The following is a 25,862-nucleotide window of genomic DNA, read 5'->3' as shown; positions in this document are numbered from 1 at the left end:
TTTATTTGTCACACAAGTTTTGACAAGTTTCCTTGCCCTCTCCCACCCACTAGTATCATTTTTGTCATGTGCCTTTTTGGTGCCGTCAGTCATTTTAAAATTGCATTGTATGTATCCTTATTGGATACATTAATAACTGCAGCTTTCATGCCTTTTCCTCATTTTAAGAGGAAAATACGCCACGTGTAGAATTCTAAATTGAGTAAATGGGTGTATGACTCATGCATGGCTTGTGTGACAGTCAGATGAGCTCCTATTTTGATAGGAGAGCGTATAATGTTGCCATTCAGGACCCCATGGGTGAAGGGAGAACAGAGCTGTGGGAGGGGAGGAGAAGGGGGGAGTAGATAATTCTGGGGTGCCAGGACATGGGGAGGGTGTGTGCAGGATTAGAGCTAAGAAGCAGCAGGGAGGGATGAGGTTGTGAGAGACGTAGAGGGAACACAAGAAGCTCCCAAGGTGCCGGAAGATGGTGCTGGCTGAGAGTAATGGGAAGAAGTGGAGAGGAGTGTGGAGGAAGGGCACTGAGAAAGTGGCTCATTCTCAGGTGCTGAAGCTAAGTGGCCTGTCCTTGTGGAAGAGTGGGAGCTCTTGGGGGTCTAGTGCACTCAAGAGGCACCTCCCAAGGACTGTTTAAAAGCCAGGGCATTGCACAGATCCTATGGACCCATGACAGTGCCAGAGGTTCAGCCTTATGGGAAAAATATATAAAACAAGAAAAGGATCTAAATGCGTGTTTACCATCGCTCCCTCTCAGTCCTCATGGGAATCCCTGATCAGTTCCAAAGTGTATTAAAACCTTCCTTAAAGGCTCACCTCCTTGGTTATCAGGTGGCGTATTTTCCCTTCACCCTCCCACTTCCCTGGTTCTTGTCATGCAGACAGCAAGCAGCAAAAGACCAGAAGTCCGAAGCACAGATAATGCGATGTTTATTGGGGTTATTTCCAAGCAAGCATATTCCACTGCCCTAATGAACTTACACCTAGAAAAATTAATTCTTCTTCGAGTGATTGCTCCTATGCATTCCAGTTAGGTGTGCGCGCCGCGCGTGCACGGCTCTTCGGAACATTTTTACTCTAGCAACTCCGGCGGGCCGGCTGGGCGCCCCCTGGAGTGGCGCCGCCATGGCGCTGAATATATACCCCAGCCGGCCCGTCCGCTCCTCAGTTCCTTCTTACCGCCCGTGATGGCCAGTTGGAACAGTGGAGTGCTCCTTTACCTCCACAGCCCTAGCGTTTCTCCATTTCCTACGTGTTCATAGTTGGTTAAGTTAGTTTAGTTGTTAGATTAGTTGAATAAGTTTAGTTAGATATAGTATAGTTAGGGAATTAGGGGGGTTTAGCCCCTCTTCTTCCACAACCGGTGCGGGCTCATGCCCAAGGCACCGGGGTTTAAGCCCTGTGCGGCTTCGGGGACCCGCACGACTCCTGCCTGCGCTGCCTCGGGGAGACCCATCGTCCAGATAAGTGTCCCAGCTGCACGGCGTTTCAGCCGAGAACTAGAAAGGCGGGACACTCGCCTAAAGCAGCTCCTTATGGAGGCGACACTTCAACCTCCGCGCCAACCCCAGCGGCACCGAAATCGTCATCGGCGCGCGCAGCGCACCGGCAGCCCCGAGCCGCTCCGGTACTGAGACTGCTCGAGCTCCGCAGCCGGCACCGGCGTCCTGGCACCGTTCCCTCTCTCCAACGAGGAAACGGAAGACGGCGCAGATGGCCTCCAAGCCGCATGCTTCGGGACCGCTTGCCCAGCCACCACCGGCCCCTCCGGTACCGGCTGTGGTGGTGCACAAACCGTGCACGGTACCGTCGACTCCGGCGCCGCAAGAGCCGTTGAGTCCGGTACCACCCTGCTCCCCGGTGCCAACCGCGGTTGAGCTGCAGCTCCCGTCCACGCCCGAGACATTCTCGATGGCGAGAGAGCTCATCGAGCTCACAGAGGCACCGAGCCTCCGGCCCCCGGCACCGCCGGTGCGCGCCGTTCAGTCAGCGGGCAAGCCGGCGATGATGCGGCCGCCTCCCCCTGACGGACGAGAGAGACGTCGGTCCCGGTCCCGGTCCCACAGATGGTCACTGCCACGCCGTTCCAGATCTCGGCACCGTTCACCATCGCGGTACCACTCCCCGTCTCGGCACCGGTCGCAGTCCCGGTACCGCTCAACATCGCGGTACTGGTCGCACTCCCGGAGACGCTCCGGTCCGGTCGCTCGACCGTCGGTACGAGGGAGGTCCGGATCCCGGTACCGTTCCTGTCACCGCGACTCCCAAAGCCGCTCCCGACGCCGTCGGTCGAGGTCACGGTCGAGCTCCCAGCACCGGTCGAGCTCCCAGCACCGCAACAGTCGCTGGTCCCGCTCTCCATCCCGGCACCGCGATGACCGGCACCGATCCTCGGCACCGTCCAGGGACCTGCTGCCGGCATCCACGGCGCAATCTTTCAGCGCCTCTGCCCCACCTTGGCCTTCGCGTCAGCCCTCAGTCGCCTCTCAGGCGGGCAGCGGGAGAGATCTCCGGGCCGTCCCCCAAGGCCAGGACCACGGACCGCAGCAGTGGGGTTTTTGGGTCCCTTGGGCCTACCACGAGCCTCAAGGTCTCCCCTTTCCCCAAGGCACGTGGGCGCCTAACATAGGGTGCCCAAAGCCACGGTGAGCAGACCTCCCCATCTCCACCGGGTGAGGCCCGTCGCCACCTGGTCCCGCTCAGCATCCAGGGTCGGCGGCTTCACCCCCTGGAAGAACCAGCTCCAGAAGCGGTGGTCCAGGGTCTGTCCTCATCATCCTCGCCGGATGAGGCGGTGGCGGGGCTTCTACCGCAGACCCCCTCCTATTGACTTGAGGCCCACAAGACCTTCTTCGCCGGGTGGCGAAGGCTATCGACCTCCCGTGGCGGAGGTCCCGGAGGATGACGACCCAGTGACCAACGTCATTGGATCTGAGGCCCCGCTGCGGGTGGCCCTGCCCTTCATCCGCACCATTCAGCAGAATGCCACTACCATCTGGCAGTCACCGGCGTCTGTCCCTCCCACGCGCGTGGCGTGGAGCGCAAGTACTCGGTCCGCCCACGGATACGAATACCTCTATACGCACCCGACTCCGGACTCCCTTGTGGTACAGTCCGTAAATGACCGGGAGAGGCATGGGCAGCCCGCCCCGGCGCCAAAATCCAAAGACGCATGGCGCATGGACCTGTTGGGCCGGAAGGTCTATTCGGCGGGTGGCCTCCAGCTCCGGATTGCCAACCAGATGGCTCTTTTCGCCCGTTACACCTTTGACATCTTGATGTCCCTGGCGAAATTTTCGGAGCTGATCCCGACCGCCTCACGTCAAGAGTTTTCGGCCCTCTTGGAAGAAGGCAAAAAAGCCTCCCGGTCCTCCATCCAGGCTGCTCTGGACTCTGTGGACTTAGGAGCCAGAACCCTGGCCTCTGGTGTGACCATGCGGCGTATCTCCTGGCTGCAGTCCTCCACCTTGCCGCCTGAGGTGCAGTACACCCTTCAAGACCTCCCGTTCGACACCCAGGGTCTCTTCTTGGAGAAAACGGACTCCAGAATTCAGACCCTCAAAGATGGTCGAATTGCCATTCGCACCTTGGGTATGCACACACCGGCTACCCAGAGGAGGTCATTCCGGCAACAGCCCTACCGGCCCTTTACCCAGGCCAGGTCAAGGCCCTATAATAGTCGGCGTGCTAACCTAAACCGCCGTAGACCATCGGGCAACAGACGCAACCAGGCCCAGGCCCCTTCCAAGGCCCCTCAAGGGCCCAAACAGGCCTTTTGATGGGATGCCCGAGGACGGCCCATCAGTCTCCTTCCCGGATCCTACCCCGTTATTTTACAACCACCTGTCCCACTTCCTCCCGGCGTGGTCCCAAATAACATCGGACAACTGGGTCCTTCGCACTATCCAGTATGGGTACCGCCTTCAGTTTGTTTCGCCCCCTCCTTCCCACCCACCTACCCCGTCCCTCTTCAGGGACCCCTCTCATGAGCAATTCTTCCTACAAGAGGTCGAGACTCTGCTGGGCTTGGGGGCCATAGAGGAGGTGCCGCACGACATGCGGGGCAGGGGATTTTATTCCCGATATTTTCTCATCCCCAAGGCGAAAGGAGGTCTCCGACCCATACTAGACCTCCGGGAGCTCAACAGGTACCTGCTCGAGCTCAAGTTTCGCATGGTCACCCTGGGGACCATCATTCCCTCCCTGGATCCGGGAGACTGGTTTGCCGCTCTCGATATGAAGGACGCCTACTTCCATGTCGCGATTTACCCTCCCCATCGACGCTACCTGCACTTCATGGTCAACAGTGCACGCTACCAGTTTGCGGTGCTGCCCTTCGGCCTGTCCACCACGCCAAGGGTCTTTACCAAGTGTATGGCAGTGGTGGCCTCAGCCCTCTGCCGTCGTCGCATACACGTCTACCCGTATCTCGACGACTGGCTGGTTCGCGGGACATCCCGACAGCTGGTAATGGACCAGATGACGGAAATACTATCCCTATTTCGGCTCCTGGGCCTTCTCATCAATGCCGAGAAGTCCACTTTAACTCCATCACAACGAGTGGAGTTCGTCGGAGTGGTCCTCGACTCCAGTTTAGCCAGGGCCTGCCTCCCTCGGTCTCGGCACCAGACAATGGTCTCCATCATTCGGGACCTACACACCTTTCCCACGACGACAGTTCGGTCCTGCCTGCGCCTCCTGGGCCACATGGCATCCTGCACATTCGTGACCACGCACGCCAGGCTGCGCCTTCGCCCATTTCAATCTTGGCTGGCATCGGTGTACCGCCCGCATCGTGACCCCATAGACATGGTGGTCACGGTCACGAAGCCTACCCTCGATTCGCTCAGCTGGTGGCTGGACCCAGAGGTCGTGTGTGCAGGAGTCCCGTTCCGCCCTCCTCGCCCATCCGTCACCATGACCACAGACGCCTCAGCGTTGGGATGAGGGGCTCACCTGGGCGACCTTCACACACAGGGTCTCTGGTCGCCCCAAGAGCTCTCCCTCCATATCAACGTCCGGGAGCTGCGAGCGATCCGCTTGGTGTGTCTCGCCTTCCGCGCCCGTCTGCAAGGCCGCTGCGTGGCGGTGTTCACGGACAACACGACGGCGATGTTCTATGTGAACAAGCAGGGCGGAGCTCGCTCCTCCCTCCTCTGCAAGGAAGCGATGCTCCTGTGGGACTTCTGCGTGACCCACTCGATTCGCCTGGAAGCGTCCTTTCTTCCAGGAGTGCAGAACACGCTGGCCGACCATCTCAGCAGATCGTTCCTCTCCCACAAGTGGTCTCTCCATCCGGATGTGGCGCACACAATTTTCCGGAGGTGGGGGTTTCCCCAGATAGACCTGTTTGCCTCCAAGTAGAACAGGAAGTGCCACCTGTTTTGTTCGTACCAGGGTCCCTCCCCAGGTTCCCTGTCGGACGCATTCCTTTGCTCCTGGACGGATCACCTCCTCTACACCTTCCCTCCGTTCCCGCTCATACACCGGGTGCTACTCAAGCTTCGGAGGGACAGGGCCCACGTAATACTCGTTGCTCCGGCCTGGCCGAGGCAGCACTGGTACACCCTGCTGCTCGAGCTCTCCGTTCGGGATCCCATTCCCCTTCCGCTATGGCCGGACCTCATCACACAGGACTTCGGCAGACTCTGCCACCCGAACCTACAGTCCCTCCATCTTACAGCTTGGTACCTGCGTGGTTGACCCACGCAGAGAGGGACTGTTCGGCGGCAGTACAGCAAGTCCTACTTGAAAGCAGGAAGCCTTCCACTCGCTCCACCTACCTCGCGAAATGGAAGCGTTTCGTGCTCTGGTGCGATGAGCGCGGCCTTAATCCCTTCCTAGTCCCTATCCCTACAAACCTGGACTACCTCTGGTACCTTAAACAACAAGGACTCGCGGTCTCCTCCTTAAAGGTGCACCTGGCAGCCGTGTCCGCCTTTCGTCCATCCATGGGAGGTCGGTCCATCTTCTCCAACCAGATGGTTTCCCGCTTCCTTAAAGGCCTGGACCGCTTGTACCCACCGGTGCAGCGTCCTTCCCTAACCTGGGATTTAAATCTCGTTCTGGCCAATCTTATGGGACCGCCCTTCGAGCCCCTGGCCACGTGCTCTCTACTCTACCTCTCCTGGAAGACACCGTCTTCCACGGAGACAAGGTGCAGCTCCGACCACACCCGGCCTTCCTCCCTAAGGTGGTGTGGGCCTTTCACCTCAATCAGGAGATCTTCCTTCCGGTCTTCTTCCCGAAGCCGCACGCCTCACCTCGTGAGCAACAGCTTCACACCCTGGACGTCCGCAGGGCCCTCGCTTTTTATATCGAGCAGACGAAGCCCTTCCGGCGTTCGACCCAGCTGTTTGTGGCGGTTGCCGACCGCATGAAAGGCGAGCCGGTCTCCTCGCAGCGGATTTCCTCCTGGGTGATGGCATGTATCCGGACATGTTACGAGCTTGCTCGCGTGGCACCGTGCCGCCTCACCGCTCACTCGACAAGAGCGCAAGCCTCGTCTGCCGCCTTCCTGGCCCATGTCCCCATCCAGGACATCTGTAGAGCGGCCACCTGGTCTTCTGTCCACACCTTCGCCTCCCACTACGCGTTGGTGCAACAATCCAGAGACGATGCAGCCTTCGGCTCAGCAGTCTTACACTCTGCCACGTCTCGCTCCGACCCCACCGCCTAGGTAAGGCTTGGGAATCACCTAACTGGAATGCATAGGAGCAATCACTCGAAGAAGAAAAGACGGTTACTCACCGTAGTAACTGTTGTTCTTCGAGATGTGTTGCTCCTATCCATTCCAGACCCGCCCTCCTTCCCCACTGTCGGAGTAGCTGGCAAGAAGGAACTGAGGAGCGGATGGGCCGGCTGGGGTATATATTCAGCGCCATGGCGGTGCCACTCCCGGGGGCGCCCAGCCGGCCCGCCGGAGTTGCTAGGGTAAAAATGTTCCGAAGAGCCGTGCACGCGCGGCGCGCACATCTACATGGAATGGATAGGAGCAACACATCTCGAAGAACAACAGTTACTACAGTGAGTAACCGTCTTTTTCACAACCACAAGCATTGATAAGGGATTTCTTGCCAGACAGGCTGCTGTCAAACTAGGTTTTCTTTAACCATTTTAAGATCTGTTTCTTTATCTGGTGGTGATGGGCAGTATCAGGACAGGATCATCTTCCTAACAGCCCAGTAGCACCTTATTTCAGTGTGACTGGTTTGGGATGTGAGGATGTGACCCTTCGCTTCCCAGCTGATGGCTGCCCCTGCTGCTTAGCCAAAGGTCTTAGCCTAAGAACAAGGCCTCAGACTGTCCTAGTGAGAGAAGGCCCAGACACAGGCAGACTGTGATTTTGATTCTTTGTTTTTATACCCCTGTGTAGCAGGGTGGTCCCTTGCTCCTGCCCTGAAGGATTAAAAACAGCCCGGGAGGGGGCTGTGGCTGGAGAAAGCAGCCTTTAGGCTGGGTGGATTGGGGGAAGTGGCTGCAGCTGGGGCCATGCCCCAGACAGACTCAGCTGGCCCTATAAAGACAGAGAAGCCAGGGGCAGACAAGAGTCTCCCTCTGCCTGTAGAGGAAGAAGGGCCTGGCTGCAGGGAGCTGGACACAGGGTACCTGAGTGGAGCAGGGCTGGGGAAAGGCAGAGAAGCTGGGGAGCTCCTGCCTGGAAAGCCCCAGGCTGCGGCCTAGCACAAAGCCAACAGGTACTGGGGGTTGCAGAGGCAGCCTAGGGGTAGGCAAAGGCAGCAGGTCCAAACCCCTTTGCCTGTGGTGAGTGGCTGACACTGCAGTCTGCCCCAGTGAACGGGGGCTAGATGGAGACTAGGCAGTAACTGAGGCAAAGTGGGGATAGTGGTTTGGGGGTTCCCCAGGGAGGGGAGACCCAGATTGGTGGGGTACTGCCAGTGGGTAGCACCCCAAATAAAGGGGCACCGGGTCCAGGGAGGGGCAGGGGGGCCAGAGGACAGGCGGATCACCGGCCTGCAGAAAGCGCTCCAGAGCTGGAATGAGCTAATTCCCAGGAGTCACCAGCAGAAGGCACCGCAGGGGTGAGTCCGCTCATCTACACCCTGTAACCAGCTACGTGATAAAAATACACCTAACAGTGGGTTCTACCCCTTCCCCCATTCTGTGTCTGTCTTGTTTATTTAGATTGTAAATTCTTCAGGGCATGGGCCATCTACTATTCTCTGTTTGTGCTTTGCCTAGCACAATGGGGACCCACTGTTAGTTGCTCCTTAGGCACTAAGGTAGTTCATATGATTTATTATAATAACTCTCCTGCCACTTTGAGCCAAGGAAGCTGGCCTTGGGATGTTACTGCTTAAAAATGAGCTGGGGGTTAAACCATGGAATATTCTTTGTGACAAGTATCCCACAAATTCCACTGACCTCCGTTGTTTTCTTTGCCTGGAGTAGGGTTTCCTATTTCCAAACCTGATGTGATCTCGCAGCTGGAACAAGGGGAAGAACCGTGGGTCCCGGACCTCCAGGGCTCTGAGAAAGAAGTGCTTCCAAGAGCTGCCTGCACAGGTGAAGAATTGGTTAAACCAACTCAAAACTGTGCGGAATGCAGGAAACATTTGGGATGCCCTACAAAGACCCTGTGAGCTCTTCAAGTTCAGGATTGTCCCCTGCAGATGTGGAATCATTATGGCAGATGTCACTCATGGCTTCCCTCCTATTCTGACTGACAACTGGCAGCAGGTTGCTCCCTGATCTCACTTTCCCCTGAGTGTTCTCATGAGATGCAGACCAAAACTGATCCCTTCCTTTCTCCTCTGGGGAAAATCAGCTCCTGATAGGTTTGATCTCTCCCACACATATTTTGGATTGTTCATCCCTTTTTCCATTCCTCTCTCTGAAATTTTCTTTCTTTCTGGCGCAGGTAGTGACCTATGCCTGGATTCTCTGTGTCTCCCATCAGGTGATGGGATGGTGAGTCAGAATGAGGAGGAGACACTCCAGCAGGAAGATGCTGAGCAAAGAGAACCACGTGGAACTTTATCATGAAGACTCAAAGGAATGTTTCCAGGAGTTGTGCACTCCCAGAAAACCAAAAGCCTGTGAGACTCAGCAGAGGCCAGAGGAAAACTTTAGTAGCCACTTAGACCTCATAACAAGTGACAGAATCAACTTGGAAGAGACACACTACATGTGCCATGAGTGCGGGAAAAGCTTCAATCAGAGCTCTGCCCTTATCACACATAGGAAAATCCACATGGGTAAGAAAGCTTATGAATGTTCTGAGTGTGGGAAATGCTTCATTTGTCATTCAGCCCTCATCTTACATCAGAGAATCCACACAGGAGAGAGGCCTTACACGTGCTCTGAGTGCAGGAAAAGCTTCAGTCGAAGCTCACACCTTATCAGACATCGGAGAATCCACACAGGAGACGCCCTACATGTGCTCTGAGTGTGGGAAAAGTTTGGGTGGAGCTCTGCCCTTATCAGACATGAGAGAATCCACACAGGGGAAACACCCCCCACATGCACTGAGTGCGGGAAAAGCTTCAGTTACAGCTCAGCCCTTATCAGACATCAGAAAATCCACGCAGGGAAGATGCCCTACACATGCTCTGAGTGCAGGAAAAGCTTCAGTCGGAGCTCAAACCTTATCACACATCAGAGAATCCACACAGGAGAGAAGCCTTACACGTGCTCTGAGTGCGGGAAAAGCTTCACTCAGAACTCTGCCCTTATCAGACATCAGAGAATCCACACAGGGGAGACGCCCTACACGTGCTCTGAGTGCGGGAAAAGCTTCAGGCAGCGCTCAAACCTTATCACACATCAGAGAATCCACACAGGGGAGACGCCCTACACGTGCTCTGAGTGTGGGAAAACCTTCAGTCTGCGCTCAAACCTTATCACACATCAGAGAATCCACACAGGAGAGAAGCCCTACACGTGCTCTGAGTGCGGGAAAAGCTTCAGTCTGCGCTCACGCCTTATCACACATCAGAGAATCCACACAGGAGAGACGCCCTACACGTGCGCTGAGTGCGGGAAAAGCTTCAGTTATAGCTCAGCCCTTATCAGACATCAGAGAATCCACACAGGGGAGACACCCCCCACATGCACTGAGTGCGGGAAAAGCTTCAGTTACAGCTCAGCCCTTATCAGACATCAGAAAATCCACATGAGAGAGAACTGTAATAAATCCTTTGACTAGGGCTGGGCAAAATAAAAAAAAAAAATCACATTTCCTAATTCCCACATTGTGATTTTTGCACCATCTTCACCGTGGTCTCTCAGCTCCCCCAGATGAGTTACCTGCTTCTGCCTTTTGCAGCTCACCCTTCTTCGGGGTCTGTCCTGTGATCTTTTCTATCAACTCCTTTCCTTTTGAGCCAGGAATGTTCATCAGCTCCTGGAGGTTTGATCCCAACAAGGTACACTGAGGCAAAAAGTATCTGTGCCTTACATCCACTAGGGCTGTATATGGCGTCGGCTGCTCAAGTTAGTCATCTTGGTGTAAAAAGACAATTAGAGTTGTTGTGCAGATGCAGCCCAGATGCAGGGGTTGGCATTAGCTTTCCCCTTGACCTGACCTAAACTCCATCACTTTCCCTAGTCTAAACAAACCCTGAGCATCACGGTTATACTGTTCCCCCATTTCACAGCAATTGTTAGTCATCGAGTTCTCCCTTCGGAAACCAATTGTTTCATTCCCAGTTGCTCTGATGTTGCTTCAGGTTGTGCTGCAGAGCAGATATTTTTGCTACTATTTTCCTCACTTAAAATATATTGAACTATAAGAAAGAGCAGGAACAGGGCAGGGATAGGGGAAAATGTCATTTCACCTGCTGTAACAACAGACGTAGTTAGGGTAAGTCAGAGGGATTCCCTTATTCCCCATCACCATTCCAATCCCCCTGTTGTTCAATTGGTTAGGTCAGTATTTTTTCTAAAGGGCTGGGAAGAAGATTCCCTAGTAAATTATTTGGAACTAAGCAAAATACCCATGTATTTCACGACGAAAGCAGTTGTGGCCCAGGCCCTGCAGGAGGTCGCTCCTGAAGAGATCTCCTTCCTAATCAGCTGCATGTTGCCTATTATTTGGGAAATACAATCCCTATTGAGGTAGGGATGGAAAAATGGAAGTGACATTTCTGTTCAGCTCACCCCTGGGAGATGCTGCAAATGTGTAGAAAATGAAATCCATGTTGAATGTGATATAGCTGCAGAAAGATCCTATTTTTAATAGAGACCTGACATTTGCTATCTTACAGGGATTCTAAGCTGCACCTGAATTTAGTCCCTAATTTAAATCTGTGCCTCCAGATTAAAGAAATAAAAGGGCATAGTTGGGGGAGTTGTACCTCACTGTCGCTACTGATCTGTTGTGCGGTTGGTGAAGAATTCTATGCCAGAGAAGTGTGAAACTACTCCATGTAAGATCAAAGATTTGACAAGAACTCGGGTAGAAATTGCAGATACTAGTGGTTGGTTTTCACCCCAGAGATGGAAGCTATGGTGACCTGTGGCCCAGGTAAACTATTTTTAGAACCTGCTCCCTAATTAACTGGCACACTCATAAAGGACGCCATTATTAAATTGGGAACAACCGTCTTTTATCATTTGGCTCCAAAGTTAGATGAAGCACAGAGAGAGACAGCTGATTCCTTCAGAGCCATTCCATGCCTATGGGTCCCAATCTGGCTGCCTTGTTGGACAAGAAGCACTTCCATGCTGGGCAAATGATGGTAGCCAATGGGGGAATGTATGAGATTCCAAGTTCAGACTGCAGGATACATGAATGCTGAGTCCCGAGGCTGTGATTTGGCAGGAGATGTCAAAATCTGAAGTGGTGATGGGTGTGTGATAGGAGCTTTTCTGGGTTGGTTTTTTTTATTTTTCATTTTTATTTATTTAATTATTTTTTGTTTTGTTTTTGCAACCAGTTATTTTTATAGGTGGTGAGGCCGCTTTTCCTTTTGAGCACAACTGTTTCATCCTCAGGCCTGGCTCTGGAAACCTCCTCAGTGCTGGCCTTCTGTTTCTTTCATGTTTAATATGCTAGGGTTCACACATCCACACTACATGTTGTTCACAGCAACAGATACTTTGAGAAACCTGCTGGCCTAAGTGGGCCTTTTCCGAACGGACATTGGCCCAAAGTCTGCCTCAATTCAGCTGGATTGGGACAGGCCTGTATCACAGGAGTGGTTCACACCTGATTTGCCCAGAGACCCTAGGGGAGTTGTGGTGAGATAGGATAAGTAGGAATCAACAACAATGAAGTTAAAGGCAATGGTGAAAAACCCTCATCTTGCAGGTCAACAAGCCTGTTCTGTTCATTCCCTCTGACGCATCTGGCACTGGTCACTCTCAGGCAGCACACTGGGCTAGATGGACCATTGGTCTGACCCAGTTTGACCAGTCTTGGGTTCTTAGTTAAGCCATCTACGGCCTTGTCTACACTGGCAGGTTTCTGTACAGTAAACCAGATTTCTGTGGTGTAACTCCTGAGGTGTGCACACTGCCAAGCCACTTAGTGCACAGAAACTGCACAGTTGCAGTGCTGTAAAATCCACCCTGACAAGAGGCATACAGCTTCTGCACCGGGGCTACAGCGCCGCGGTACCAGTGTAGACACCCTGCTTGATTACAGCGCTGCAGCTGGCCTCGGGTACATGTCCCACAATCCCTGCTCTCTCCTCTCTGGTCAGCGGTTTGAACTGCATGGCCCTCAGGTGACCAACCGTGAACCCCACCCTTTAAATTCCTTGGGAATTTTGAATGTCCCACTTCCCACAGAGACTGATTATGGTTACAGACCCCTCCTGAAATTAGAGCAGGATATTGTAAAGCTTTATCTCATAGTACAGTAACACAATTCAAACCTGTCAGCACAGAGGAGAAAGCACTCCTTCAGTTCACATTTATTGTTACTGATCTCACTGACAAACTTCCTTTTCTCGGGGCTGCTCCCAGCACTTTAGGGAGTTTTTCCTCTTTTCCCATCCAGCTGTGGTTACGGGACTGCAGCAGCTCCCCAGATGGCCAGCTTTGCTCTTTCGCTTACATCAGGCCTGCACAACACGCGGCCCGGGTGGGCTCACTGTGCGGCCTGTGGGAGGTGAGTAGGCAAGTGGTAGGTGAGAGAGCGGGGCTGAAGAGGCGGGTGGCCAGTGGCGGGGGCTGAGTCAGCGAGCCGGGAGGGTGGGGAGCTGAGGCGAGTGGGGGGGCAGTGGCGGGGGCTGAGGAGGCGAGCTGGGGGGCTGAGGAGGCGAGCGGGCAGTGGCAGGGGCTGAGGAGGCGAGCTGGGGGGCTGAGGAGGCGAGCGGGCAGTGGCAGGGGCTGAGGAGGCGAGCTGTGGGGGTGGGGGGCTGAGTAGGCGAGTGGGGGCAGTGGCGGGGCCGAGGAGGTGAGCCGGGAGGGTGGGGGCTGAGGAGGCGAGTGGGGGCAGTGGCGGGGCTGAGGAGCCGAGCCGGGAGGGTGGGGGCTGAGGAGGCGAGTGGGGGCAGTGGCGGGGCTGAGGAGGTGAATGGTGAGTCAGTGGCTGACCTGTTCTGCTGATCTGGTCTGGCTCCCAGCCCCTCTCCAAGGGTTGCAGCTGGCTGGAGGTGCTGCCTTCCTCAGTCCCACCACATTCACTCCACAGGGCAACTGATTACCAAGGGGGGGGGGGGGAGATCTTATTCTACTTCTAGCAAAGAGACAACATTCTTTTACCTTAATTATACTACCTTAGGGGCCCCCTATAACTTATTACCAAGGTTCAATGTTTTGGTGGGGCAGCGCTGGGGAAGGAGGGTTTGTTTCCGTGGAGCAGGCGGTGCTGGGGGGGGAGTATTTCAGGGGGGCTGGGCGGCACTGGGGTGATGTGTTTTGGGGGCCTTGGCGGTGCTGGGGTCAGCAGGGGTAGGGGGGTTCGGCCCTCAGCTGTTTTCTTTGGAGTAATATGGCCCTCGCCACTTTACGATTTGTGCAGGCCTGACTTACATCCTTCACTGCTTTGGACGAAGCTGCATTTGCCACCAGTTTAATCCATAGCTGAGACCTCAGGTACCAGCAGCTAGTTACAAAGGCTCAATTCCCATTGCCAGCAGTGGGAGGTTATCCTGGGCTGTCAGAGCTGCAGGATTTTTTTAAACTTCTCTCCCTGCTCAAGCCTTTAATCATTCCTGTGGCTCTTCTCTGAACCCTCTGCAATTTACCAGGGAAAGCAGCCAACCCATGAACCAACCAAACCAAACCAGGCTGGTCTGATGGATGTAACAGTCTATTGCCTTCCAAGGTTGAATACAAATCAGCTCATTCTATTCACCCAAGAGTTCCACTTTAAGGACTTTTTGTTTTCTAGTTCCAGTCAAATCCTGTGCAACAGCATCATTGTTAACTCACCACTTGGTCACTTCACATTCACAGGTTCCCAAAGTTGGCAGGTCCAAGTCTTTCCTCCCACATGCTCTCACTGGGGGAAGCCTCCTTGGCTTCAGCATCTCCTCAGACCAACCTTGGACCTTTCAGCATCCCTGTTCCACCCCAAGACCTTCCAGTCATGAGTCCATCTGAATAGGACACCTGGGAAAGCCTTACACCCCCGCCCCCGAAGGGGAGTCCTGCACCCCCAACTTCCACAGTCCCCAGTGACTCTCAGCCAGTGCTGTACAACAGAAGGTTCGTTAGGGGTCTGGGATCCAGCCTGGGAAAGTTCTGTGTTCGCACAGGAAGCAGGAAGATTCAGCAACGTCCATCTTGGGGAGACCCCGAACTCAGAGCCTGGGCTCTCCCCTTGAATCCCAACCCAGCAGACTCCTTGCTCCCAACAGCCCGACTCAGCCAGGCCCTTTGCCCCTCGTCTGTCCTTTGTCCTGTTTCCCTGGCAACCTGCTCACCTGGCCTCCAGCTCGTTCTTTGTTCTCCGACTCCTCCCGGCCAGCTGGCCTCTTGCAGCAGGTGCGCCCCGGCCATCGGTTGCTAGGAGACAGAATTTGTGGCCATTGTCTGGGCCCAGGCAGCTCGACAGCAGCCACACCTGCCCTTTGGGGGTCTCTGCCAAGATTTAACCCCCTTGTCCCACCACCGAGATCCGTGGTCCCAATACACTTCAGGGTCATGTCCCCCCATCCATGCTCCCCCCGAGTCGTGGCTGGGAGTGGGGCTGCAGCTAAGGGGGAAGGGACACAGACAGGGGTGAGAGGACAGGCATGGGCCAGAGCTGGGGGTGCCAGTGACAGCTTGCGAGGGGGCAGGTGCTGGCTTGAGTGACTAGGATGTAGGAAACCCCAGCCTGCCCCTCCGGGCCAAGTCCACTGCTTGTCTCCTGCGTTGTGACATCCAGGTTTAAATCTTCCCAGCATGTGCTGCAGCTCGTGTATTAAGCCCTCCTGGTTGGCCTGGTCATTGCCAAAGTAGCTCAGTTGGGATTGCATTAGATTGAAGATCTGAAGGTTTCTGGTTTGATACCAGGCTTTAGCACCCCCTTCACCCTGGGCGTGTTGTGCTGGGTTTTCTTCTGGGTGTGCAGCTGTGCCTTGAACTCACCAGTTTTCCTAATTTCAGAGGCAACACTCGCAGAGGGTGTGTGTGGGGTCCTGTGCCCCACCTGGGTTAGCTATGGCCTGCTACATCATGTGGTGCTGGCAGGCTCCCTCCCTGCACAGCAGCTGCTGGAGGGGTGAGTGGAGAGGGGCTGCCTTTGCTGCTTCCTCTCCCTGCACTGTTCACAGCTGGGAGGGGCTGTTGATCATAAGGGGGGTGGGGCTGAACCTGGACATTGTGCCCCCTCCCTTCAGGAGACACCAGTCATCTGTACCTGATTGCCAGCTCCTCAGCCAGAGGAAAAAGTGGTTTTCTGCACCTGAGCTGCCAGCTCTTCCTTTCTTTCTCATGAAGGGGAGGAAAAAAGAATCTCTTTTTCAAACCCCAGTCCTACCATTGACCAAGGTCTGACTTTCTAAGTTCCTGCTACAGTGGAGGATTTAGAGTTAGTGGGGCCCTGTGCGCATAAAGTCCATGCAACAATCCCCCTTCCTCCGAGCCCTGGTATGTCTCCAGTAGCTGCTGTCCCCTGGTTGCAGGGAAGGAAGTTTCCACCCATCCAGGAGACCCCAGCCTGGGACTAAAGTCAGCTTCGGGCTTCTCTCTCCCTTCTTGGAATCAAGTTCATGTTTTTACCAAGAGTTAAAGCAGCCTGAACCCCCAGAGTCTGGACCAATGTCACAAGTTCCCAGTGTCGCCGTGGAAGAGAATTTGTTAAATCCCAGATGAGTGAAGTTAAATCAGTTCTCAGCCTGAGTCCTTAGATCTTAACCCTGAGGCTATTGCCCCATCATGGGCCCATTTCCCGCCTCTCTTTCATACAGAAGCACAATTTTCTTTGTACAGACATGGGAACAGCAAGATCTTTCTCTGTCCCTTGTGCAAAGCAGGAGGCCAAATTCCATGGAAACAATGGACAAGCAGGGGGCTCTGGGCACATCTAGCCCTGGCCGTGAGATGTTCCCTCCCCTCTTTCTTTATGCTGCTGTTGTTATTTCACGGATTGTCTGGGATGGGAAAAAGCTGAGTTCACTCCAGGTGGAGGGGAAAAGAACCTTGAAAATCTCAGGGCCACAGGGAAAACCCAACCCCTGCTACTGGGGTCACTGAGGTGCTGGGGATTTGAGTAGGAAAGGGACTGTCTGAATTGTCAAGGTGGGGAATGAATAACAAATTACAAGATCCACATCATTAACCACCGACACAGGCTAATCCTGCTGCAGAGAAAAAGGAAACTGGGAGTGATTCTTTGCTGTGTAGCCATGGAAACAGTGACTCAATTGCACTGCAGTGAATGTGCTGGGGAAGGCTGGACTTTACAGGCAGGTGGAAATAGTGGATCCTAGAAATACCTGGAGTCCCCCACACCGCATCTGCCACCAGAGTTGGATGTTGAGCCGCTCACAGAGTCCCCCACCACCATTACTTTCTAGCAGGGGATTGCAGCACCCCCCACCCACCCAGAGGTGAAAGTAAGCCGGTCTGGTCTGGTATGGCGTACCGGCAAGAGCCAGTACACCGTGCTGGACCACACCGGCTTCCACGGCGGGGATTCAAATGGCTCTGGACTGCCCACGGCCAGGGCTCCGGCAGCCGGGCTGGGGCCAGGATTGAAAGGGCTCAGAGCTCCCCAGGGCTGCGGGCAGCCCAGAGTCCTTTGAATCCCGGCCACAGCTCTGGCGGCTGGGCTGGGGGCCAGGATTTAAAGGGCTCAGGCTCCCCTCAGCGGCAGCAGACCATTAATGCAGAGAAGCAGCAAAATTCATCAAACACAGAACTGATTCTGACTTATTTCCTTGGTCTTAAAGGAGAACAACAAGGACCTGAGTCTCCTCCCTGTCAATAACCCCCTGCTCAGCCAATCAGGGGAGAGACTGAGGACGGGAGGCTGAGGGTTCTCACCAGAGAGCCCAAAGGACGGCCCAGGTCACTGGTGGGGATCACTGCCCGAGCACTAGTTCAGCCCCACATTTTTGTGTGGACCTCCCACAGTGGGAGCTGCAGAGCAGAGCTCCACAACAAACACACACACACACACCCCTCCCTCCCTGTGTTGGGAGGGGAACAGGAGAAAGGACAAAAGAAGCAAGAGACGAAGAGAAAAGAGGGAGGGAGGAAAAAGTGAAACAAAAAGGACAAACCCTAATGTCCCCAGGGAAGGAGAAAACTCGAAAGAGGTTCCTCCTGGCGCTCACGTCCGTGAACCCGAATACTCTCTCAGTCCTCAAAGAGAGACCTGGAGAAGGAGACTTGCTGGAGCAAAGCCACAGGGGTCTCTGAGGTTTCCCTGGCCCCTCGCCCCTGTCCTGCCTGGCTGATGTCAGCATCTTTCTGTGAGGTCACCACCTCCCCACCGCCTTGGACCAATAGTCTGAGGTCCTGCCAAAGGCCTTTGTGATGTCACTGCCGCACCCCTCCCTTGCTGTGCCAATGTCCTGCCCCTGGCCAGGCACTTTGCAGGTTTGAGCTGCTCCCTGTGGATCACCTCACTCAAGGAGCGTTCGTTCTAGGCAGCAAGCCGGCTAGACAGGGAAACATCAGACGCTGCTCCCAATGCTACACTCAGTTTTTCAGAAATTAGTCGACTTTATGGCCAGAAGAGACCATTAGAGCATCTAATCTGACCCCCTGCATATCTCAGGCCTCCTGTATGACACAATAGCTACTTTTGGGCAAACACATTCCAGAAAGGCATCTAGTCTTCATTAAGTGACATGAGGAGATGGCAAATCCACCACTTTCCTTGGAAGCTTGTTCTTGTGGTGAATTATCCTCGGTGTTGAATATTTGTGCCTTAGTTGTAATGTGAATTTGTCTCTTTTCACCTTCCAGCCATTGGGTCTGGTTAGGCCTTTCTCTGCTAGATTAAAGAGCCCTTTAATAGCCAATAGGCACTTCAACGCTTCAATGAAGTCACCTTTCAATCTTCTTTGATAAGCTAATCAGGTTGAGCTCTTTCAATAGCTCACTAGAAGTCATTTTTCTCCAGCCCTCAGAACATTTGGTGGCTCTTTGCTGCTCCAGCTCCAATTTCACAATATCTTTTTCAAATGAAGACACCAAAACTGGAGGCAGTTTTCCAGTATCAGTCTCACTGATGCCGTGTCACCTCCTGTGACGTTACTGACATAATCTGTAACTATAGATCACCATTGCAACCACTGTTCTATATTTGCAGCCAATACTGTAGAAAGGTTGTTGTGTAAGAGGTCCATGGAGAGGTTCTGACTGAATTATTATAATGATGGTATCTCTAGATGTGTATCATCTTCATAGTTAAAGTTATGAATATTGGATCTATGCTGTCCCTATTTCAAATTTGCGCTCTGCTTCCGGGGAACACCCCAGCCAGACAAGCTGGTGTCAGTTCTGCCTAGCCTGCTTGATGGCCCATTAAGGACCATCAGCTATACAATCGACCCATTGAGCGAAGGCAGATACACCTTGTGACTCAGCAAGGTCTGCAGGGACCTGCCTATGGACAGAACTCTAAGGTTTTTCTTTGCCACATGCTGGATAGAGTGTCCTTGGGACAAAGAAAGCAAAGACCACATGGCAAGAGACTAGAAAAGGCTGATGCCTTGTCTCCATCTTGTCTTCATTCCTGCTTCATACCTCTGGAGGGACTTTGCTACAAACTGAAGCTCTGCACAAAGGACTGATGACCCATCCCAGCTGGGGATGTACTCCAGAGACTTGATTTGAACCTGCAGTTTATTCCATCACCGTTACAAGCCTGAACCAAGAACTTTGCCATTACTGTATGTGAAGGGTTAAAATCCATGTGCGTTTTGTATAACAACCTGGTCTATGGATTGTGCCAGCTCTTTTCCAGACCCAAAGTCCAGAGTATGGTCAAGGGACCAGAGGCCTAGCAAATAGTGACTAGCTAAGAGAAAGCTGGGGTAAACGGAAAGCCTTGCTTGCTAAGATAGGGCTGGTCAGCAAATTGCCAGGTGTTGGAGCTAAGAACTAAAGAATTGTGTCTTATTCAGAGTTGCAGATTGAACAAAGAATCCCTATTCCTATTGTGTTTGTTTCTTCTGTAGGGAGACGTTCTTCCCACAGATCCAACCTTGAGTTTATGAAAAGTTGGCACCTGTCAGTATAAGATATGGCATCCTTCCACCTCCCTTCCAAGGGACCAATGCCTGCTTAAGACACACAGAAAACAATCTTTATTGCCATATACTTTAACTGTTTCTTTTCTGTAACCCCTAGGAATGTACCTGTTGGACAATCAAAGGAGTTGCTCCATTCCTATGGACCTCAAATCAGAATTCAACATATATATTTTATACTAATAACATATTATCAAAGTATTAATGAAATGTTAACTTGCTAACTTGAGACCATGGGTGGAGACATTATGTGACCTGTTAACCATTGGCTACTGTGCTATCTTGTCTTGCTGCAAAACCTATCCTAGGTTTTGGAACTGCCTTCGCCGTCACTTTCCCCCACCCATGGAAAAGCTATATATTCTATTGTAATTAATTAATTAATTAATAGTGTCTCTGAGCCTAATAAGCCCACTCCGCCATCACTGTGTGTAATAAACTCCTATTCTTGACCGCTACACAGTGGAGATTTGTGTCCTTCACAGACACCTGCTGAAGAAAGAGGAGATTCAGCATCCAGCTTGGCTGAATGTGTCTCCTCTCCCCACAGCTTGGTGATCTTTTGAGGAAATGGAGAAGACTGCCTTTGCCTGGCTGTACATCGCTTGCAAAAGAAACAGGTCTTTTTGGTGACAAGTGTTGAAAGGAGCCATTAGACAAACGTGGAGACAGGAAAAATGTCCCCTAACTGAACTGGCATCTCTGGATGCTGAAGTCACAACACAGAGCGCTAAACACTATATGAGAACGGCTGGTGTCAGCAGAGTCTCTACCAAAGCCTTTCCCACCAGCAGGGGCATCTCTGTGCACCGAACTCCTGGTAGTGTGATGGCTGCAGGCAGTGGAGAACTCCATTTTGGCATCTCTTTGTCAGTGAACATCTGCAGTGGCTGCTTAAAGGTCTCTGGATAGTGATCTTTGGGAAGAGTTTGCTGAAGTGTCTTCCTAGTAACCAGGAGATCCTGGCTTGGCGTGACAGTTCTTCCTTGCAAGTCTTGAGGGAAATGGGGAACGTCTGTAGTTTGGAATTTGCAGGTGCTGTCCTGGACCATCAAATGGAACAGTTGCAAGTATGTTCTTGAGGCAGGCACCATGGCTTAGCTGGCTAAAGTACCTGTCTAGTAAACAGGAGATCCTGGGGTTAACTCCCAGTGGTGCCTTGTTGTGTGGCTTTTGTCTCCTCTGCTCACATTTTCCTGTGTCTTTCCAGGAAACAGAAGAGACCTCCCTTGGTATCCAAGTAATTGCTTGCTAAGGAAAAGGTTTCTTTGGAGAGAAACATTGGAAAGAATCAGATCACAAGCCTGGAGCTGATGAAAAGGCTGCTGTGACTGGCATTATCATGGTGGTTGCTTCAACTGCAATTGCTGCAACACAAGAGCCTGCGCCACACGTCCTTGTGATTCGCTGAGGATGTCTGCACAGAGATGTCATGTCATCTTCCTTTTGATTGTCACTGATGAAAAATGGAGCAGCTGGGAGAAAAGTCCCAGAGGCACCTGCCAGGTAAAGTGGAGGTTAGAGATGCAGCACCCAGTGGTGCCTTGCCAAATGTGTCCACTCCTCCCACCTTTTGGTCAATTTTTGAGGAAACAGAGAGGACTGCCTCTGCCTTGCAATGCAAATGCTTCCAAAAGAAACCGGTTGTTTTTTCTGACAGGTGTTGGAAGGAGGCACCTAAGAAACGTGGAGACAAGGAAAAGGTCACCGTAACTCAACTTGCATCCATGGCTCTTGAGGCCACAACGCAGAGCACTAAGCACTGTACGACCACAGCTGGGGAGAGAAGGGTCTTTTCCAAAGGCATTTTCCACTTGCAGGGTCCTCTCTGTGCACAGAATTCCTGATAGTTTGATGTCTGCAGGCCCTGGAGATCACTATTTTGCCATCTCTCTCACTGTTCCAGTGAACATCTGCTGTGGTTGCTGAAAGTCTGTGATGGGATCTATGGGATGCAACCTGAACAGTGGGACCCCTGAGCCTGTGTCCCACTGCCTGGGCTTCCTCTCACACGGTGATGCTGTGAGGAGCTGTGAATCTCTGGCAGATATTGCACTTACACAGACATCCACAGGTAGGGGCACATCCAACTGAGTTACATGAATGCTTCTCCCAGCCACTCATAACACTAATGACAGAGAGCCTCCTGCCAATTCCCCCCAGCTCTGCAGCCTTGCACCCCTGGACCATACCATCTTGCCTTAATCAGAAGCCTGATCAGTGTGAGTTTATTACGCAGGGTCCACCCCTCCCTCATTGTGAACAGTACATGAACCAGCCTTGTAATGGAGCTGAGATTTCCCAAGAACTTCAAGCAAAATACACTAGTTTAAGTACAGCATAAAACAGATTTATTAACTACAGAAAGATGGAGTTTTAAGGATTATAAGTGGTAGGCATAAAAGAGCAAAGTTACCATGGAAATTAAAGATAAATTCACAATCTAAACTTTACACCTTATTACACTAGGCCGTAGTTCGGTTATGCCACAGGAAGGCTTAATGCTCGAGCTGCAGTGCATGCTGGGCAGGCTCTAGGCCGGGCTCCCCATGGCAGGAGAGAAGATGACTCGGCCCCTGGAGGGGCAGGCTGGGGCTTCCTGGATCCCATTTGCTCACAGCCAGCGCCCTGCCCCCACTCCCAAGTCATTAATGGCTCCCCCAGGTCAGCCAGAATGGAGCAGCGGTTTTCACTGCACCAAGTCCACTTATGGCTTATAGGCAACTCCCAGACCCACCATCTTGGCCAGAAAGGAGCCCACTCAGCCTCGCCATTGCTGCTTTTCCTTCCCCCCAGAACCCCGCTTCTCCTGGGCTGCAAGGAGCCATCCCTGGGAAGCCAAGAGGCAGGCACAGGATTCTGCCTCCCAGCAGCCAACCGCACCTCCCCCGGCTTTGCAGAATGAATGGTGATGCTCTACTCACCCCATTTAGCCGCAATGAAGTGCTTACTTTCTGCCCTGCCTTTCTCAGCTGACTTTCCTCTTTTGCCCCATTCCTGCCTCACTTCCTCCTTTGGCAAGTCACGCAGAGGAGGCCAGCAGGAAGAGCCGGCCTCCACCGGCCAACCTCCAACAGCAGAGGAGGCCAAGCCACAAGCCTCCAAAAGGTGACACGCCGCACTCCTCTAGGTTCTCCAGCCTGACACCAAGGTGCTTTCTCCACTGCTGTCAGCACCCTCTGTCATGCGGGGGTTGGAGTTATCCCAGGGACAGGCCAATAGGAGAAGGAGAAGGCCTTCCTGAACAGCAAGGGGATCTGGGAAAAGGAAGCCAGCATGTTTATGAACTAGGGACCTTTTGCATCTTAGGTAAATGTGATAACCACTACACTACAGAAACTCCATCTGCTTGACTCTTGCTCACCCTGGCACAGGCTGATGGACAAACCTGGAGAAAGTGGTGGCAGCCCTTCAATAGGTCAGCTGGCAGAGCAGAGGACTGGAGCGGGCACTCAGGAAGTCGTCCTTACGTCGTCCTTGTGACTCCAGCTTGAGGGAGAGCTTCTTTTTCTTCCCCTTGCTGACAAAGAGCAAGAGAAGAATGAAAGGTCAGGTGGGCCAACTCGGTGCAGAAGCCCATGCTGTCTTTTCCTGCTGCATAGCCTGAAATGAGGGACTCGTGGCAGTTAAAGGAACTGCTGCACTTTCAGAAAACATCCCACCCGTGCACAAAGGGGGATAGACGAGCGTGTTAGTCTAGCACGCTCCCAACTGAACTACTTCAGCAGCTGCTCAGTTTCTTTTTGGCCTCCTGCTTTTCTGTCTGGGATGTTGTTGTCAGCTGTGGCACAGAAAAAGGACGTCATTGCGAGCGGCCCATGAAGACAAGATTCACTTTTGCCTTCCTTGCTCGGCTTTACTTGCTTCCTCGCCCTGTTCCTGCCTTAGTTCCTGGGTTACCTGAAGGCGACAGGGGGCCAGCAGTACCAGGAGGAAGTTGGGCAGCTAGACCCTGGTGGCAAAAGTCCTGCTGCCACTTGCCACCCCACTCTCTTCTCCCAGCGTCACATATTGGCCACCAGGGACTTGGGGCCCAGCAGCGCAATGGAAGGCAGTGGACAGAGCCACCCTCGCCTTGAAGCTCCAGCTCATTAAACCACATCTTCAATTGCTGATGGCCAATGAGAGACCAACATCGCTTGCTATTTTAGCACTTGGAAATGCCATTGGTCAGTCATTGGATCTCTGTAATGCTGTTACAGAACAAATGAACACAGAATCTCAGTGTGACATTCTATACCTTTGGGGGAGCGGCTGTAACCCCCATAATCCTCATTTTCATATCATCGTGATCTTACATATAGAGCATGACTTGTAAGGTATCAAGGGAAAGGATATGATCTGCTGAAAGTCACTTCTCTACCCATAGATGTATACCATTCATGCATATGAAGTTATGAGAATTGTGCAGTGTGGTTGTCACTGTGCTGCAAGGTTGGGGAGTCAGCCAAATATTAGCTCCCCAGTGGCAACAGCAAGGAAAGTAACCAACACCCGGACAGGGTGTCAAACAACCCATCAACAGCCATTGCCCAGCAAGGGAGCTACAATGCAATGACTCACCTGCATGAGGACACCCCAGGGGAATTGCTCAGACTTGCTTGGAGAGACGTAGTGATGCTCATCTGACTCTGAAGGGGGGGGGCAAAGCCATGAGGGAAGAAAGGACATGATAAAAGGAGAGACATTTGCCAGGCTTTATCTCTCTCTGCCACCTACATCTACAGACACCCCCACACCAAGCAACTGAAGCGCTGATGAAAGGGGAGAGCCTGGCTGAAAAGCCACCAGCCAGCCTGTGGTGAGAAGCATCTGAGTTTGGAAGGGTACTGAAAGGGTTAAGATCAGCTTAGAATTAAAAGCAATGAGGAGTCTGGTGGCACCTTAAGGACTAACAGATTTATTTGGGCATAAGCGTTCGTGGGTAAAAAGCCCACTTCTTCAGATGCATGGAGTGAAAATTGCAGATAGAGGCATAAATATAGATTTGAACATGAAGTGACGGGAGTTACCGTACAAGGGGAGAACCAGTGTTGAAGGCTAATTCAGTCAGAGTGGATGTGGTCCTCTCCCCATGATTGATGGGGAGGTGTCAATACCAAGAGAGGGAAAATTGCTTTTGTCGTGAGCCAGCTACTCCCAGTCCTTATTCAAGCTCAAATTAATGGTGTTATGTTTGCAAATCAATTGTAACTCTGCAATTTCTCTTTGAAGTCTGTTTTTGAAGGTTTTTTGAATGGCTACTTTGAATTATTGGGTGTAAATGTGCTATTGATTATACAAGTCCCATATGGTCTCGTGATCTGGATTCTTGGTTTTTACCCAGGCGGCCTGGTTTCAATTCCCAGTGTGGGAACAATGCAGAGCTTTTGCTCAGAGGGGAGGCAGGAAATGAAAGGAATGGGAAGGATCCTGCCAGCAGGGAGTTGGACAGTGTTGGAAGGGGATCCCAGAAGTGGGGTGGGGCAGTGGTCCTGGGGAGATGAGGAAGGATCCCAGCTCTGTGGGAAGTTGATATTCTGGAGAGCACAGGCCTGGCATGGGGGTGGGAAGAGTGAGTGTGTCCTCTAAACTCACCACCAGGAGACTAGGAAGAATTACGTATTTGTTGGTAAATGTCAATTTCTGTGTAAACACACAACCCAATGGCAAAATCTTTCCATCGATAATCATCAAAACTAACAGATGGGCAAAGTAAGAAACATGTTGCTTGAGCTTATCCTGTTCTAATCCTCTAGGGTTCCCTTCTGCCTTAGGCACCACCACGTGGGCATTTCATATCCCTCCTCATTTTCACACAGACACACAATTTCCTTTGCACAGATCCATGAACAGCAAAACCTCCCTGTGTCTATTGTCTGAGCCAGGGCATTCGATTCCACTGAAACCTTCTCTCCTGCAATGGCAATGGTCAGACAGAGGAGATGCGTCCACCTTCCCCCTGGCAGTTGAGATATTCACTCTCCTCTTCATGCTGCTGTTGTTATTCCATGAGTCATCAAGGATGGAATAAAAAGCTGAGTTTACTCCAGGGTGAGGAAAGAAAGGAGCCACCAACGCCCTCAAAAATCTCAGTGCCCAGAGAAAACCTGCCTCTGTTACTGGACTCCCAGAGGTGCTGGCAATACAATGGGAAAAGGGACTGTCTGAATTGCCAAGGCAGGGAATGAACAATCTACAGCAACATCATTAACCCAGTGTGGGTTAATGATACATCATTAACCACAAACACACACTAATCATGCTCCAGCCAGT

General features: G+C 52.6%; 1 protein-coding gene across 1 annotated transcript in view; it reads left to right on the top strand.

The window, feature by feature from the left end:
- Positions 1-10,132, top strand: part of LOC120381721 (zinc finger protein 420-like) — a gene marked incomplete at both ends in the record, with an annotated part of 70,839 nt that extends 60,707 nt beyond the window's left edge. Inside the window, 2 exons of the mRNA XM_039499839.1 lie at positions 9,273-9,368; positions 9,450-10,132. Coding sequence (XP_039355773.1) covers positions 9,273-9,368; positions 9,450-10,132 — 779 coding nt within the window. The remainder of the gene's footprint in view (positions 1-9,272; positions 9,369-9,449) is intronic.
- Positions 10,133-25,862: the final 15,730 nt, after the last annotated feature.

The sequence above is a fragment of the Mauremys reevesii genome, linkage group 14, assembly GCF_016161935.1.
Source record: "Mauremys reevesii isolate NIE-2019 linkage group 14, ASM1616193v1, whole genome shotgun sequence".
In the NCBI taxonomy this organism is placed as follows: domain Eukaryota; kingdom Metazoa; phylum Chordata; order Testudines; family Geoemydidae; genus Mauremys; species Mauremys reevesii.
The sequence above is the reverse complement of the archived record's forward strand: the minus strand, read 5'-3'. Positions and strand labels throughout refer to the sequence as shown.